This window comes from Nuphar pumila, chromosome 3, assembly GCF_984573655.1.
Source record: "Nuphar pumila chromosome 3, dmNupPumi1.hap1.1, whole genome shotgun sequence".
Lineage (NCBI taxonomy): Eukaryota > Viridiplantae > Streptophyta > Magnoliopsida > Nymphaeales > Nymphaeaceae > Nuphar > Nuphar pumila.
Window position 1 is genome coordinate 79,961,818 of NC_143251.1, and position 12,330 is coordinate 79,974,147.

The 12,330-nt window shown below is 36.4% G+C and overlaps 1 protein-coding gene across 9 annotated transcripts in view; it reads left to right on the forward strand.

Moving 5' to 3' along the window:
• Positions 1–12,330, forward strand: part of LOC149843076 (E3 ubiquitin-protein ligase RGLG2-like) — a 163,913-nt gene that overhangs the window by 25,136 nt on the left and 126,447 nt on the right. The window contains exon 11 of one of the 9 annotated variants that reach the window (XM_089999585.1): positions 8,042–8,168. The exons of the other annotated variants lie outside the window; for them this stretch is intronic. Within the exon in view, the coding sequence (XP_089855711.1) occupies positions 8,042–8,119 (78 nt within the window). The 3' untranslated portion in view covers positions 8,120–8,168. Of the gene's footprint in view, positions 1–8,041; positions 8,169–12,330 lie in introns of those variants that run through there. 9 annotated transcript variants of the gene reach the window in all.

Genomic DNA, 12,330 nt, shown 5'->3' on the forward strand with positions numbered 1-12,330 from the left:
TTACTTCAAGAAATAGAAGATCTCAAGAAGGAAAATTCTTGCCAAGCACTTGAGATAAAAGAAATTGGAGTTAGAACCAATCTCTTACAAAATGAAATATTTAGTCTTAAAGAAAAGTCAAAAGATCTTCTTTCTATAGTGACCAAATTCACCAATGGTCAAGAGAATCTAGAAAAACTTCTTGGTTCTCAAAGATGCTCGGTTAATAAAACCGGTTTGGGATATAGCTTCTTTGATACTCAAAATAGACCAAACTATGTGGTGAAAAATCAAAGACATTATTCTCAACCTTTTGTTCATAAAACTAAACTTTTTAGTTCTAATAGAAATGCATCTAGAAATGATTATTCTAGAAATGTTTATTCTAAATCCTTTTATAGAAAGAATATTTATTATCAAAGGAAACCAAAATCCAAATGGATATGGGTTCCTAAGACTAACTCTCATGGACCCAAAAATAGAAAGGGGTCAAATGCTCTGTTTTCTGATTTTGTTGTAGGTACACAACATAAAGAGCAAATGGATATTGGACAGCGGCTATTCCAAACATATGACTGGAAGGCCGGAGTTATTTTCCACCCTCCAAAATAAGGATGGAGGAACCGTCACCTTTGGTGACAATAACAAGGGAAAAGTGATAGGTATTGGTAATATTGGTAATCCAAGATTTCCCTTGATAGAAAATGTTCTTTTAGTAGATGGTTTAATGCATAATTTAATATCTATTAGTCAATTATGTGATAAAGGTTTTCATGTTTCTTTTGAAAATGATTTATGCTTAATTTCTGATTTTCAATCTAAAAAGATCATTTTTAAAGGTAAAAGAAGAAACAATGTGTATGAACTATACCTAGATGAATTACCCTCTTTTAATGAAAAATGTCTTATTGTTTCAAATGAAATTCAATGATTATGGCATAAGAGACTTGGACATGTTAACTTTAAAATTATTTCAAAATTATCCAAGAATGATCTTGTAAGAGGCCTACCTAGAATACCATATAAAAAGGATCACTTATGTGATGCTTGTCAAAGGGGTAAACAAATCAAAAGTTCTTTTAAAGCAAAAGATATAGTTTCAACAAAACGTCCTCTTGAACTTTTACATTTAGATCTATTTGGACCATCTAGAATTCAAAGTTTGAATGGTAGCAAGTATGCTTTTGTTGTAGTAGATGATTATTCTCGGTTTACATGGGTGATTTTTCTAAAAAGCAAAAATGATGCTTTTTCAGAATTTTCTAAACTTTGTAGAAGAATTACAAATGAAAAATCTACATCTATTATTAAAATTCGTAGTGATCATGGTGGTGAATTTGAAAATGAATCTTTTCTAAAGTTTTGTGATTTACATGGTATCTCTCACAACTTTGCTTTTCCTAGAGCGGCTTCACAAAATGGAGTTGTTGAAAGAAAGAATAGAACTTTGCAAGAATGTGCTAGAACCATGCTTCAAGCTAAAAATTTACCAAAATATTTTTGGGCTGAAGCAATTAATACAGCATGTTATGTCTTAAATCGTGTTCTTATTCGGCCAATTTTACATAAAACATGTTTTGAATTGTATTATGATCGTATACCAAAGATCTCATATTTCAAAATTTTTGGTAGTAAATGTTTCTTGTTAAATACCAAAGATAATCTTGATAAGTTTGATTCAAAATCAGATGAATCAATATTTCTTGGATATTCTTCTAGAAGTAAAGCATATCGTATTTTCAATAAAAGAACATCTTGTATTGAAGAATCTTTACATGTTGCATTTGATGAGAATTGTGAGCAGGTTATTCCTCTAAGCGAAGAAGAAGAAGCAATACTTCAAGAAGAACCCTTGATAGAGAGTACTTCTCAAGAAAATATTCCTCTTCAACCGGTTTGGAAAGAAGTTCCTAATCATCCACATGAACAAGTTATTGGTGAAATAAAGAGTGGTGTCCAAACTAGAAGGCAGTTGAAAAAATATATTGCAAATGTTGCTTTCATATCTAAATTAGAACCAAAGAATATCAATGAGGCATGTGATGATGAATTTTGGCTTTTAACCATGTCTGAAGAACTTAACCAATTTATTAGGAATGATGTTTGGGATCTAGTTGATAGACCAAAGGATCATCCAGTAATTTGAACAAGATGGGTCTTCCGAAATAAGCTGGATGAAAATGGTGAAGTCATTCGTAACAAAGCAAGGCTAGTGGCACAAGGCTATAATCAAGAAGAAGACATAGATTTTGATGAAACCTATGCACCAGTGGCTCGATTAGAATCAATTCGTATGATGCTTGCTTTTGCTAGTTACATGAACTTCAAGTTATATCAAATTGATGTTAAGAGTGCATTTTTAAATGGACACATCAATGAAGAAGTTTATGTAGAGCAACCTCCAGGCTTTGAAAATGAGAAATATCCAGAAAAAGTCTACAAATTGAAAAGAGCTTTGTATGAACTCAAACAAGCACCAAGAGCGTGGTATGAAAGACTACGAAATTTTTTAGAACTATCTGGTTTTTCCATTGGTCGAGTAGACTCCACTTTATTTATTAAAAATCTTAATTCAGATATTCTTATTGTGCAAATTTATGTTGATGATATAATATTTGGTTCTACTAATGATTCTCTTTGTAAAGAATTTGCTAAAGCTATGCAGGAAGAGTTTGAAATGAGCTTGATGGGCGAATTAAACTACTTCCTTGGACTTCAAATAAAGCAAACTGACGAAGGAATCTTCATCAATCAGGCTAAGTATACAAAAGAACTTCTCAAGAGATTTGGGATGGACTCATCGAAATCAAGAAGGAATCCTATGAGTACAACTACTTCTCTTGATAAAGATGAAAATGGTAAAAGTGTAGATACTAAGCTCTACAGAGGTATGATCGGATATCTATTATACTTAACTGCTAGTCGACCTGATGTTATGTTTAGTGTTTGTATGTGTGCAAGATTTCAAGCTAATCCAAAGGAATTTCATTTAACTACAGTAAAACAAATTCTTCGTTATTTGAAAGATACTTCATATTTCGGTTTGTTTTACCCAAAATCATCTTCCTTTGATTTAGTTTCATATAGTGATGCAGATTTTGCAGGAAGTAAATCTGATCGCAAGAGTACTAGTGGAACTTGTCATTTCTTCGGAAATTCCTTAGTCTCTTGGTTTAGTAAAAAGCAAAATTCAGTATCACTCTCAACAACTGAAGCAGAATATATAGCGGCTAGTTTAGCATGTTCACAAGTACTTTGGATGAAACAGACCTTAAAAGATTTTGGTTTGAATTACTCCACAACAACTATTTATTGTGATAACACTAGTGCTATAAATCTTTCGAAAAATCCTATTCAGCACTCAAGAACTAAGCATATTGAAGTTAGACATCATTTTTTAAGAGATCATGTGTTAAAAGAAGATATTTCGTTAAATTTTATTTCCACTAAAGAACAACATGCTGATATCTTCACTAAACCTCTTAAAAATGAAGATTTTATGAGAATTAGGAGAGAACTAGGTATTTGCTCGTTTTTGGATTTATAAAAATGCTGATTTTTGAACAAAATCTCAAAATCGCACTATATTAGTCGACCGATAAAATTCTAGTCGACTGATGTTTTGGAATGTATCGCACCATATTAGTCGAATATATTTCCAGTCGACTGATGATATTTTTAGAAAAAGTCGCACTTTTTAGTCGACCGATAAAGTTTTAGTCGACTAATTTTTTTTTAAAATATTTTAAATGAAGGGACCCGACACCCCTTGGATGTGTTTAAAACCCGTTTTTTTTTAAAAGAGGTATCGTTTCATTTCATACCTTTTCGTTTTTCTTAAAAACGAAACCCTTAAAAAAAATCGAAAACCCCTCTTTCTCTCTTGCCTCTCTCTCTTCCGAAAAACCCTCGGAGTGTCGTTCGACAACATCATCGCCGGGATTTTCTTACCATAACAGGGAGACGCCGGAATCTTCTGGTCGTGATCTTGAAACGCCAGAACTCTCTTGCCGTGACAGTGCATTGTCAGAATCCCCTTTTGGCTGACTTCTCCTCGCCGATTAGCCACCACATTGTCCTTCGTTTTTTATCACCGGAAAGCTTTTTCCCTTTGCCGGACGTCATTTGGAAGCCGACATTTTGGTAACCATGCCTCGTACGAAGTCTGCATCTGCAAAAGGTTTAGGTTCTCCTCCTCCTACACCTACTTCAAGACATGGTTTTTCACTAAGATTACTTCGCAATCCTCTTCTCTATGACACTTTTGGATCAATTTCTGCACTACCTATTTTACCAGGCCGAAATGTTCTATTTCACTTGTTTTCTCGTTACAAAATAAGAAAATTATTTCCTGGTATTTCACATCTTTTTGATGCTTGTGCAGATACCCTTCACTATCCTTTTCTTATTCACTTGTTTTACACGAATTTACAAATGAATCATGAAACTGGAGTTTTGTCTTCTCTTGTTCGTGATGTTGAAATCGAGTTTGATTTGAAATTCTTGAAATTCCACCTTCAGACACTCTTTTCAACACTATTGAATTGAATAATGAAAGAGTTTTTGAACAAATTCTTCTTTCAGAAGCTCCTCACTGCCCTCCTTTTAAAAATACTAATCTTCAAACTCGTGCACGCATTGCTCGACGAATCCTTGCCCACAATGTTCTACCCAAAACTGGTTCTTTTGATTATTATTCCACAGATCTATCTGCGTCTGTTTATGTTTTATTTGGAAATATTTCTGTCAACTGGGCCAATGTGTATTTTACAAACTTGTGGAAACAAAAACATTTCTTCCTTATGGTTGTCTTTTAACCCGTATTTTTAGACATTTTAAAGTTCCTTTAACAAATGAAAAGTACATTGAGCAAAAAGAGTTCTTTGATCAAACAATTTTTAAAAGAATGAAAATTAAATATCTGCCTTCCTTAAATGTTGATCAAACTGAACCATCTGATCCTAATGAACCATCTATTTCTGAACCTTCACCTTCTGCGACACCTTCATCTCATGCAAAAAGAAAGAAATTTTCGACAAATCAAGACCATGATGAAGTTATACAGAGACTGGAAGCTTTGGAGCTGCATCAACACACTTTTCGTAAAGATGTGACTCAACAACTTGCTTCAATTCAGAAGGATGTAACTGTCATTAAGGATTTGCTAAACTCTCTTTTCTGATCTTTGATTTTTGAAAAACATACTTTATGGGTTGTAATATTTTTAAACTTGTATCTCTATTTTGCTTATGCTATTTTTGCCCTTACTCTTTTTTATTCTGACAAAGGGGGAGAAAAAGATAAAGATAGCATTACATTGAAATTGCTGGAGATCTTGAGAAAAATATGATAGCAATTACATTACAGGAGATCTTGCATGAGAAATGCAAAATTAAGAGAAAAAAAAAGCTTTGAATGAATGTATTTCTAAATGCATGAAGAAATGATGAATGAAAATGCAAACCAATCAATATGTGATATATGTGCTTTAAATGTGCTAACTTTTAATGTTTTGCAGCATATTGATAGGGGGAGTAAAATCTCCATCTATGCATCTAAATGCTTCATCTTTGATTAAGTTTGTCATTATCAAAAAGGGGGAGATTGTTACGACAATGAAGCCATGCATGGTACTTCAAGTACAAGGTTTTGATGATGAGCAAGTGGAATCAACTGCATTTCAGCTAAGGCTATGAAGAAATTGAAGAATTCGGTGAAGAATCTTTGAAGACTAGTGTGCAAATGTTTAATTCATTAAAAGTCTTAGATTCTTGTAAGAGCCTTACTTAGAGTGCATATTTAGGTTGCATTTCACCTTAAAAGTCTTTAGAAAAACTTTTCTAAAAGAAACTCTTTTGAAAATCTTGTTTGAAAACTCTTTTCTTAAATTTTCATGTTTATTAGTCGACCAATAGACTTACCAGTCGACTAATCCTTTCGCGCCATATTTTCTAAAAAGTCATTCTTGTCAAATTAGTCGACCGAAGATTTTATCAGTCGACTGGACAAAATGTCTGTTTTCTGGAAATTTAGCAGCAGTCGACTAAAGCTTTTTATCAGTCGACCGAACAGAATGTTTGTTTTTCAGAAGATTTTAGCAGCAGTCGACTAAAAGGTTTTTCAGTCTACTAATGATATTATCAGTCCACTAACTTTTCTCCAGTCGACTAAGTTTCAAAAGTTCAGATTTTCAAACGGCTCGATTAACAGATCAGTCGACCGACGATAACTGTCAGTCTACTAATAACTAACTATTAGTCGACTAACTGATGTTTCAGTCGACTAATTTTGCCGTTTTCCTGAAACTTCAAAAAGGCGTGTCTTTTCATTTTTCAAACGTTTTGATCATTCAAAATGGACAGTTTTGATACCCTTTCATACTCTCAACGTATGGAATCTTTGAACTATAAATATGAGTGCATTCTACACTCAAAAACATCAAATTCAATAGAATTACCTTGAATTACTTCTTGCTTTTCACTCCTATTCATTCAAGTATTTGTTTTCTCACTCACGTGAGTTTTTCACTTCAGTTTTTCACTCAAATCACTTTGAGAGATAGTGAATTCGTGAGTAGAGTGTTTCAACAACCTCAAAAGCCAATTGCATCTCATTTGCATTCAAAAGGAAGGCTCATAGGTTGTATTGTAAGTTGTTATTTCTTTTGTGTAAAAATAAGGACTCCTTGGTGTAAAGGAGTTGTTTGCTTTCAGTAGGATTGTTACTGAAAGTGGGACCGGTTATGGTCTATGTGATCTTGTAGTTTACAAGGTTGATAGTAGAAAATCTCAAGCGGTTTTTGCTTGGGGACTGGATGTAGGTCGGGTTAGACCGAACCAGGATAAAATCTTGTGTTTTTTGTGTGTTTGCTTTGAGATTTGCAAAATCATTCTATTTCCGCAGACAATTTTTTAAAAGCACTATTCACCCCCCCCCTCTAGTGCTCGTTGCCTCGATCCTAGTGCACTTTCAGGAGGGGCACCCTTCTGTCGTCGCCTGTGTCTGGCCAACTGGCAGGAGCTGATGCCCCCTGCCACCCCCTCTCCTCATTGTCTTTTTTTCTTCTTCTGCTTCGTCTTCTATTCTTGCTTTTTCGGTCGGCAGGTAGGGGCAACGACCCTACCTCCCTGGGTTTTTCGGCCGACAGGCAGGGGCAAACCCCCTGCTTCCTTGTTTTCTCGGCAGGCAGGGGCTTCGCCCCTATTCCCTTTTTTAATCGAGGAGGGGCGCCGCCCCTCCCTGGTTCCTCTTTCTAGTAGGAGGGGTGCAACCCCCCTCCCATTTTTTTTTTGTCCGGCCGGTGGCCGACGAGTAGGGGTTGCACCCCTGCCCCTTCTTTCCCCTTCAGCAGATCGGCGGGCAGGGGCGTGCCCCCCGCCTCTGCTTCTTTTTCAAACCAAACAGCGGGTAGGGGCTGCGCCCAAGGTTGCCAAACTAGGAATCGAAAACGGGAAGCAGAAGCGAAAAGCGAAGCATTTTAAAATTTATTCAAAGTGGGAAGCGAACTTTCAATTTAAAAGCGAAATATGAATAAAAAATGAAGTAATATGGAATCAAACAAGAAACAAATAAAAACTAAAATAAAATTGATTATTCTTATATTTCATGATTTTTCTGTAAAAGAGTTAAATTTTTGTTAAAATCTAACAATGATGGTTACCAATTTAAAGAAAGTACATGGAAAGTGAGTGAAAGCGTGAGAGAAAATGCATGAAAAAGATGAAAAGAAATGTGAGAAAAGCATATAGTATGCATAAACCATGTGTATGAGAAGCATAGAAGAAGTGTGGGGGAATCGAGTTTCCCATGAAGTTTCGGAAGCGAGGAGTATTGCACTTCCGAAGCGAGTTTCCGGGAAGCGAGCTTTCGGTAACTCTGGTTGCGCCCCTACCCCTCCCTCTTCTTTTCTCAGATCTGCAGGCAGGGACCTTGCCCCTTCCCTTCTTTCTTTGTTGATCGGCGGTCAGGGGTGTAGCCCTGCCCTATTTGGGGTCTCGACCCCCTTTTATTTTCGAACATTTTTTATATGGGACTAAGTCTTCACCTTTTTGGTTTTTCGCAGCTTGTTCGTGCCCCGAGGCCCGAGCCTTTTGTCACTTACACTCAGAGGCGTCTGCAACCCCGAAACTCCTCAAGGTAGGAAAAAGTTGCGCAAAGGACAATGAACAAACTAAATTAAGCATTTAACATTTAAACAAAAATAAACAAATATATATGTGTATTTTAACTCAAGAATGCAATTTTGTGATCCTTGTCCTTTCCTTTATGGCATTTATTTTACTGTCGCGTTTTAGTGCACAGGCTACTGCTTTCACATTTACTGCTTTATGTCATTTATTTTGTCGTCGCGCTTTAGTGCACAGGCTTTTGCTTTCGCATTTACTGCTTTCTGTCATTTACTTTGTCGTCGCGCTTTAGTACACATGCTATTGCTTTTGCATTTACTGTTGTATGTCATTTACTTTGTCGTCGTGCTTTAGTGCACATACTACTGTTTTTGGTCATTTACTTTGTCATCGCGCTTTAGTGCACAGGCTATTGCTTTCGCATTTATTTAGTCAGGGTACGGTTTCGTACCACGTGCACTGCTTACGTACTTATTTGCTTATATTCTTGCCATTGCGCTGCAATGTGCACATGCCGCATTATATAATACATGTACTGCTTACGACACGCAAGTGTGTATTCTTTTCTACCTGTTTCCCATTTGCTCTTTTTCAAAGATATGAATTTTGTGCATGGGCGCTAAAGTTTTAAAGAAAAGGGATTCCTTGCGAGAATCCAGCTTTCCAAATGTGTATTTTTGCAAAGCAAGGTTTGCTCGCTTTTAGGTTGCGAAATTGCAACCAAGCTTTCCCAAGTCGGCGCATTTGGGAGAAATGTTTTACAACTTTGGTTTAAGCTTTCAAAATGACTCGAATAACCCCGATTGGGGGCATGAGCAAGTGTTTGGGAGGGGTTTTGTTGAGAAACCCATACCCCGTTCATCGCACATTATTGCAAGACATGCGCAAAATGTTGATACTACGATAACTGGATGAGAGATCTGTGGCGATCTCATATCGTGCAAATTGCACAAGAATATACAAGTGTTTTAAAAAGACTAGATAATGTCAAACTAAATATTTGTTGCATCATTTCTTTTACGAAACAATGAGTTGGGGTTTCTTTTGAGAAACCAATACCTCTCTCATCATAGTTGTCTTTTAGACATGCACGACATGTTAGTACTACGATGATTGGATGAGAGGTTCGTGTAACCTCGAAGTATGCGAATGGTACATTGTGAAAATCATTTACATAGTGGTGTTTCGCCTTCATAGGCAAGATGCTCGAGTTGGTTTGAAAGACCAGAGCACGTCAAGTCAAACCAGAGTTACCGGAAACGCCTATGGGATAGGGGAAGCACGCTTCCCCGAGACGCGCTTCGGAAGTGCAAAACGCGACGCTTCCGAAATGCGTGGGGAAGCATGTTTCCCTTTAAAGGGGGACGCATACCCCTTTAAAAGGGGACGCGTTTCAAGCTTATGACTAATTTTCCCTTAAAAATTTTATTTTTAACACGTGTGCTTTAAAAATCAACACGTGAATATGCCCTTTAAATAAGGGTAAAATCGATATTTTATAAAACCCATAAAAAACAAAACTGAAAGGGGCTTAGGGTTTTGTTTTTTCACGCATTTGACTCTCTCTCTCTCTCTCTCTCTCTCTCTCTCTCTCTCTCTCTCTCTCTCTCTCTCTCTCTCTCTCTCTCGAGTTTTCGGCGAGTTCCAGCGACCTCCACCTACTTCCGACGATGAATCTGTTCAGGTACGCTCACTTCTTCTTCTCTCTCTCTATTTCTTCTCTCTCCTCTCTCTCTCACGCTCTCTCACTCTCTCTATTGGGTCCTCGGTGAAAAGGGGTCAGCATGGGTTTTCTATCAGACTTGCCGATGTGTCGTCCCCTTCATTCATGCTGACCCCAGGCTGGCTTTTTGGGAAGCTCGTTCCCACCTTGCTAATGGCCCTGCTGGCCTGCCAAAAGCTAATCGGTCAGGTGGGATTGAGTTCCCACCTTTCTAATGGCCCTACTGGCCTGCCAACAGTGCTTGGTCAGGTGGGATTGAGTTCTCACCTTGCTAATGGCCCTGTTGGCCTGCCAATAGTAATCGGTCAGGTGGGATTGAGCCACCTCTACATTCTCTCCTGTGGCCACCACCGACTACTTGCATATGTTGAACTCCACCTCCACCCAATGTTATCGGTATCGCTATCAGCCTTGTATCGTTTGGCCAACGATTCAGGTGAATTGACAGATACCGATAACTGAATTGTTCTTGAATTGGCCAAAACAAATATTACATGTCAATCATTTCTTGTTATGGTACAAAAATTTTGATGGACAAGTTGTTAACAACCACCCCTCGGGCAAATGACTCGGTGTCCCCAGTCATCGGAGTTAGGGGACAGGACTATCGAAAATTATCATAGGTGGTAGATCTCATAGACTTCAGCAGAAGTTGGATGCATCTCTTGCTACGTATACCTTTGGGGAATTCTCTCTCGGTCACTGGTCGTCCTTTTAGAAGTGAACTCAACTAGCCACCCGGGGTATAAAAAATACATAGCATAATAAACCCTCAGATTAGTTTCAGTTGTTTCTACGTTTCATACATGTGTGTACCCGCAGACCAGCTAATATTGAAACAAAAGTTACTCTGTTCACATTACTTGTTGAATTATGCATTATGTATTAATTAACTGCTTATGCTAGATTTGTCGTATTGTTTGTTGAATTGTGTATCATGTATGAATTTGATGCATATGTTAGATTTGCTCACGTTGTTGAATTGTGTATCATACATGAATCTGATGCATATGTTAATTTTGTTCACAATACTTGCTGAATTGCGTATCATCGATGAATTAAATGTTTTTGCTAGATTTGTTCTTTATTGTCTTGTGCACCTGCCAGTTTTTTATAAAACTGACTCATTTTACGAGTACAGGTGATGATTAGGTCGGTACGGCAAACAATGACACGATGACGTGATGGTATCAAGATGACTCTTTCTATGACGTTTCGCTCCTGAGGACATTTATAAAAAATTTTATAAGGGTTTTTTGGAAAATTCTTCTTTTTATATTAACTCTAAATTATTAAGGCTGCATTTCTTTTTAATATATTTGGTTTTGAATGTACGGAGTTTCAAATCTGTTGTGTATAGTAAAGGTTTTGTAAGTAATGCGCCCAAGGTCCGTTGACTTGTTATTTCAAAAATGTCATTTTTCGCTGAATTACTATTTAAAGCTCTGATAAAGGAATGATTATAAGGTTTTAAAAAAAAAATTAAAAAGTTACAAGTCTGGGATTTTGGGGCGTTACACTATATATATATATATATATATATATATATATATATATATATATATATATATAGAGAGAGAGAGAGAGAGAGAGAGAGAGAGAAACTAGATGAAAAATGTAGTGCACAGGAATTGTACGTACACTCACAATACTTTATAGGGGAGTTGCTTGATGTTTGATTTCTTGAGTGGGTTAAAGTTTAAACCAAGGTTGTAAGTACCGTATCGCTACCCGTATCGTAAAAATTCATAATTTTTTAATAAATCTTTTCAAAAATTATAAAAAAAATCATGAAAAATAAAAAATTAGCAAAAAATAAAAAATAATTATAAAACATGAAACAATGATGAATGCACAAAATACAATCATAAAATCACATATGAAGCATTTATGTCTCTATGAGCTGCATAAGACATCATCAAACATCAACTATCTCAAAAGAATAATGCAAAATATTAAATATCTTGCAAGTAAGAACATGCCACAAGACTCTTACTTTCATGTTACCATAAACAAAAATATTATGACAATAGTTGCATTCGATTTTCAATCGGTTTTCATTCATTACTCGAGTGCCCCATTGCCATGCCGAATCATATGATGTCATCTTTGATAGAGGAGTGTGGAGCCTGATTTCTACTTTAATATAACTTTTTAATTTTTGCAGATTTTTTTAGGGTAATTTTGTAATTTTACTCATAATAGAGATTTTTTATCTTAACCCACTTCTTTGAGTAGAAAAATGACAAATATGCACTCTTAAGCAAACCACAAAAGTCCTCTCTCTTGTGCACGGATCGTCTTCCAAATCACACTCACAACTCTTAGGGTGCGTGGATACTATGGGTTGTCAACAGGCTTGGTTTACCTGGACCCGACCTAAACCAAACCTTATATGGTTCAGGTATGGTGATAAATAAGAAGACCTGATTAAGACCCGGGTCCGGACCCAAAGGTTCGATTAATACATGGCCCGAGTATAGTTTGTGAAATGTTATATCA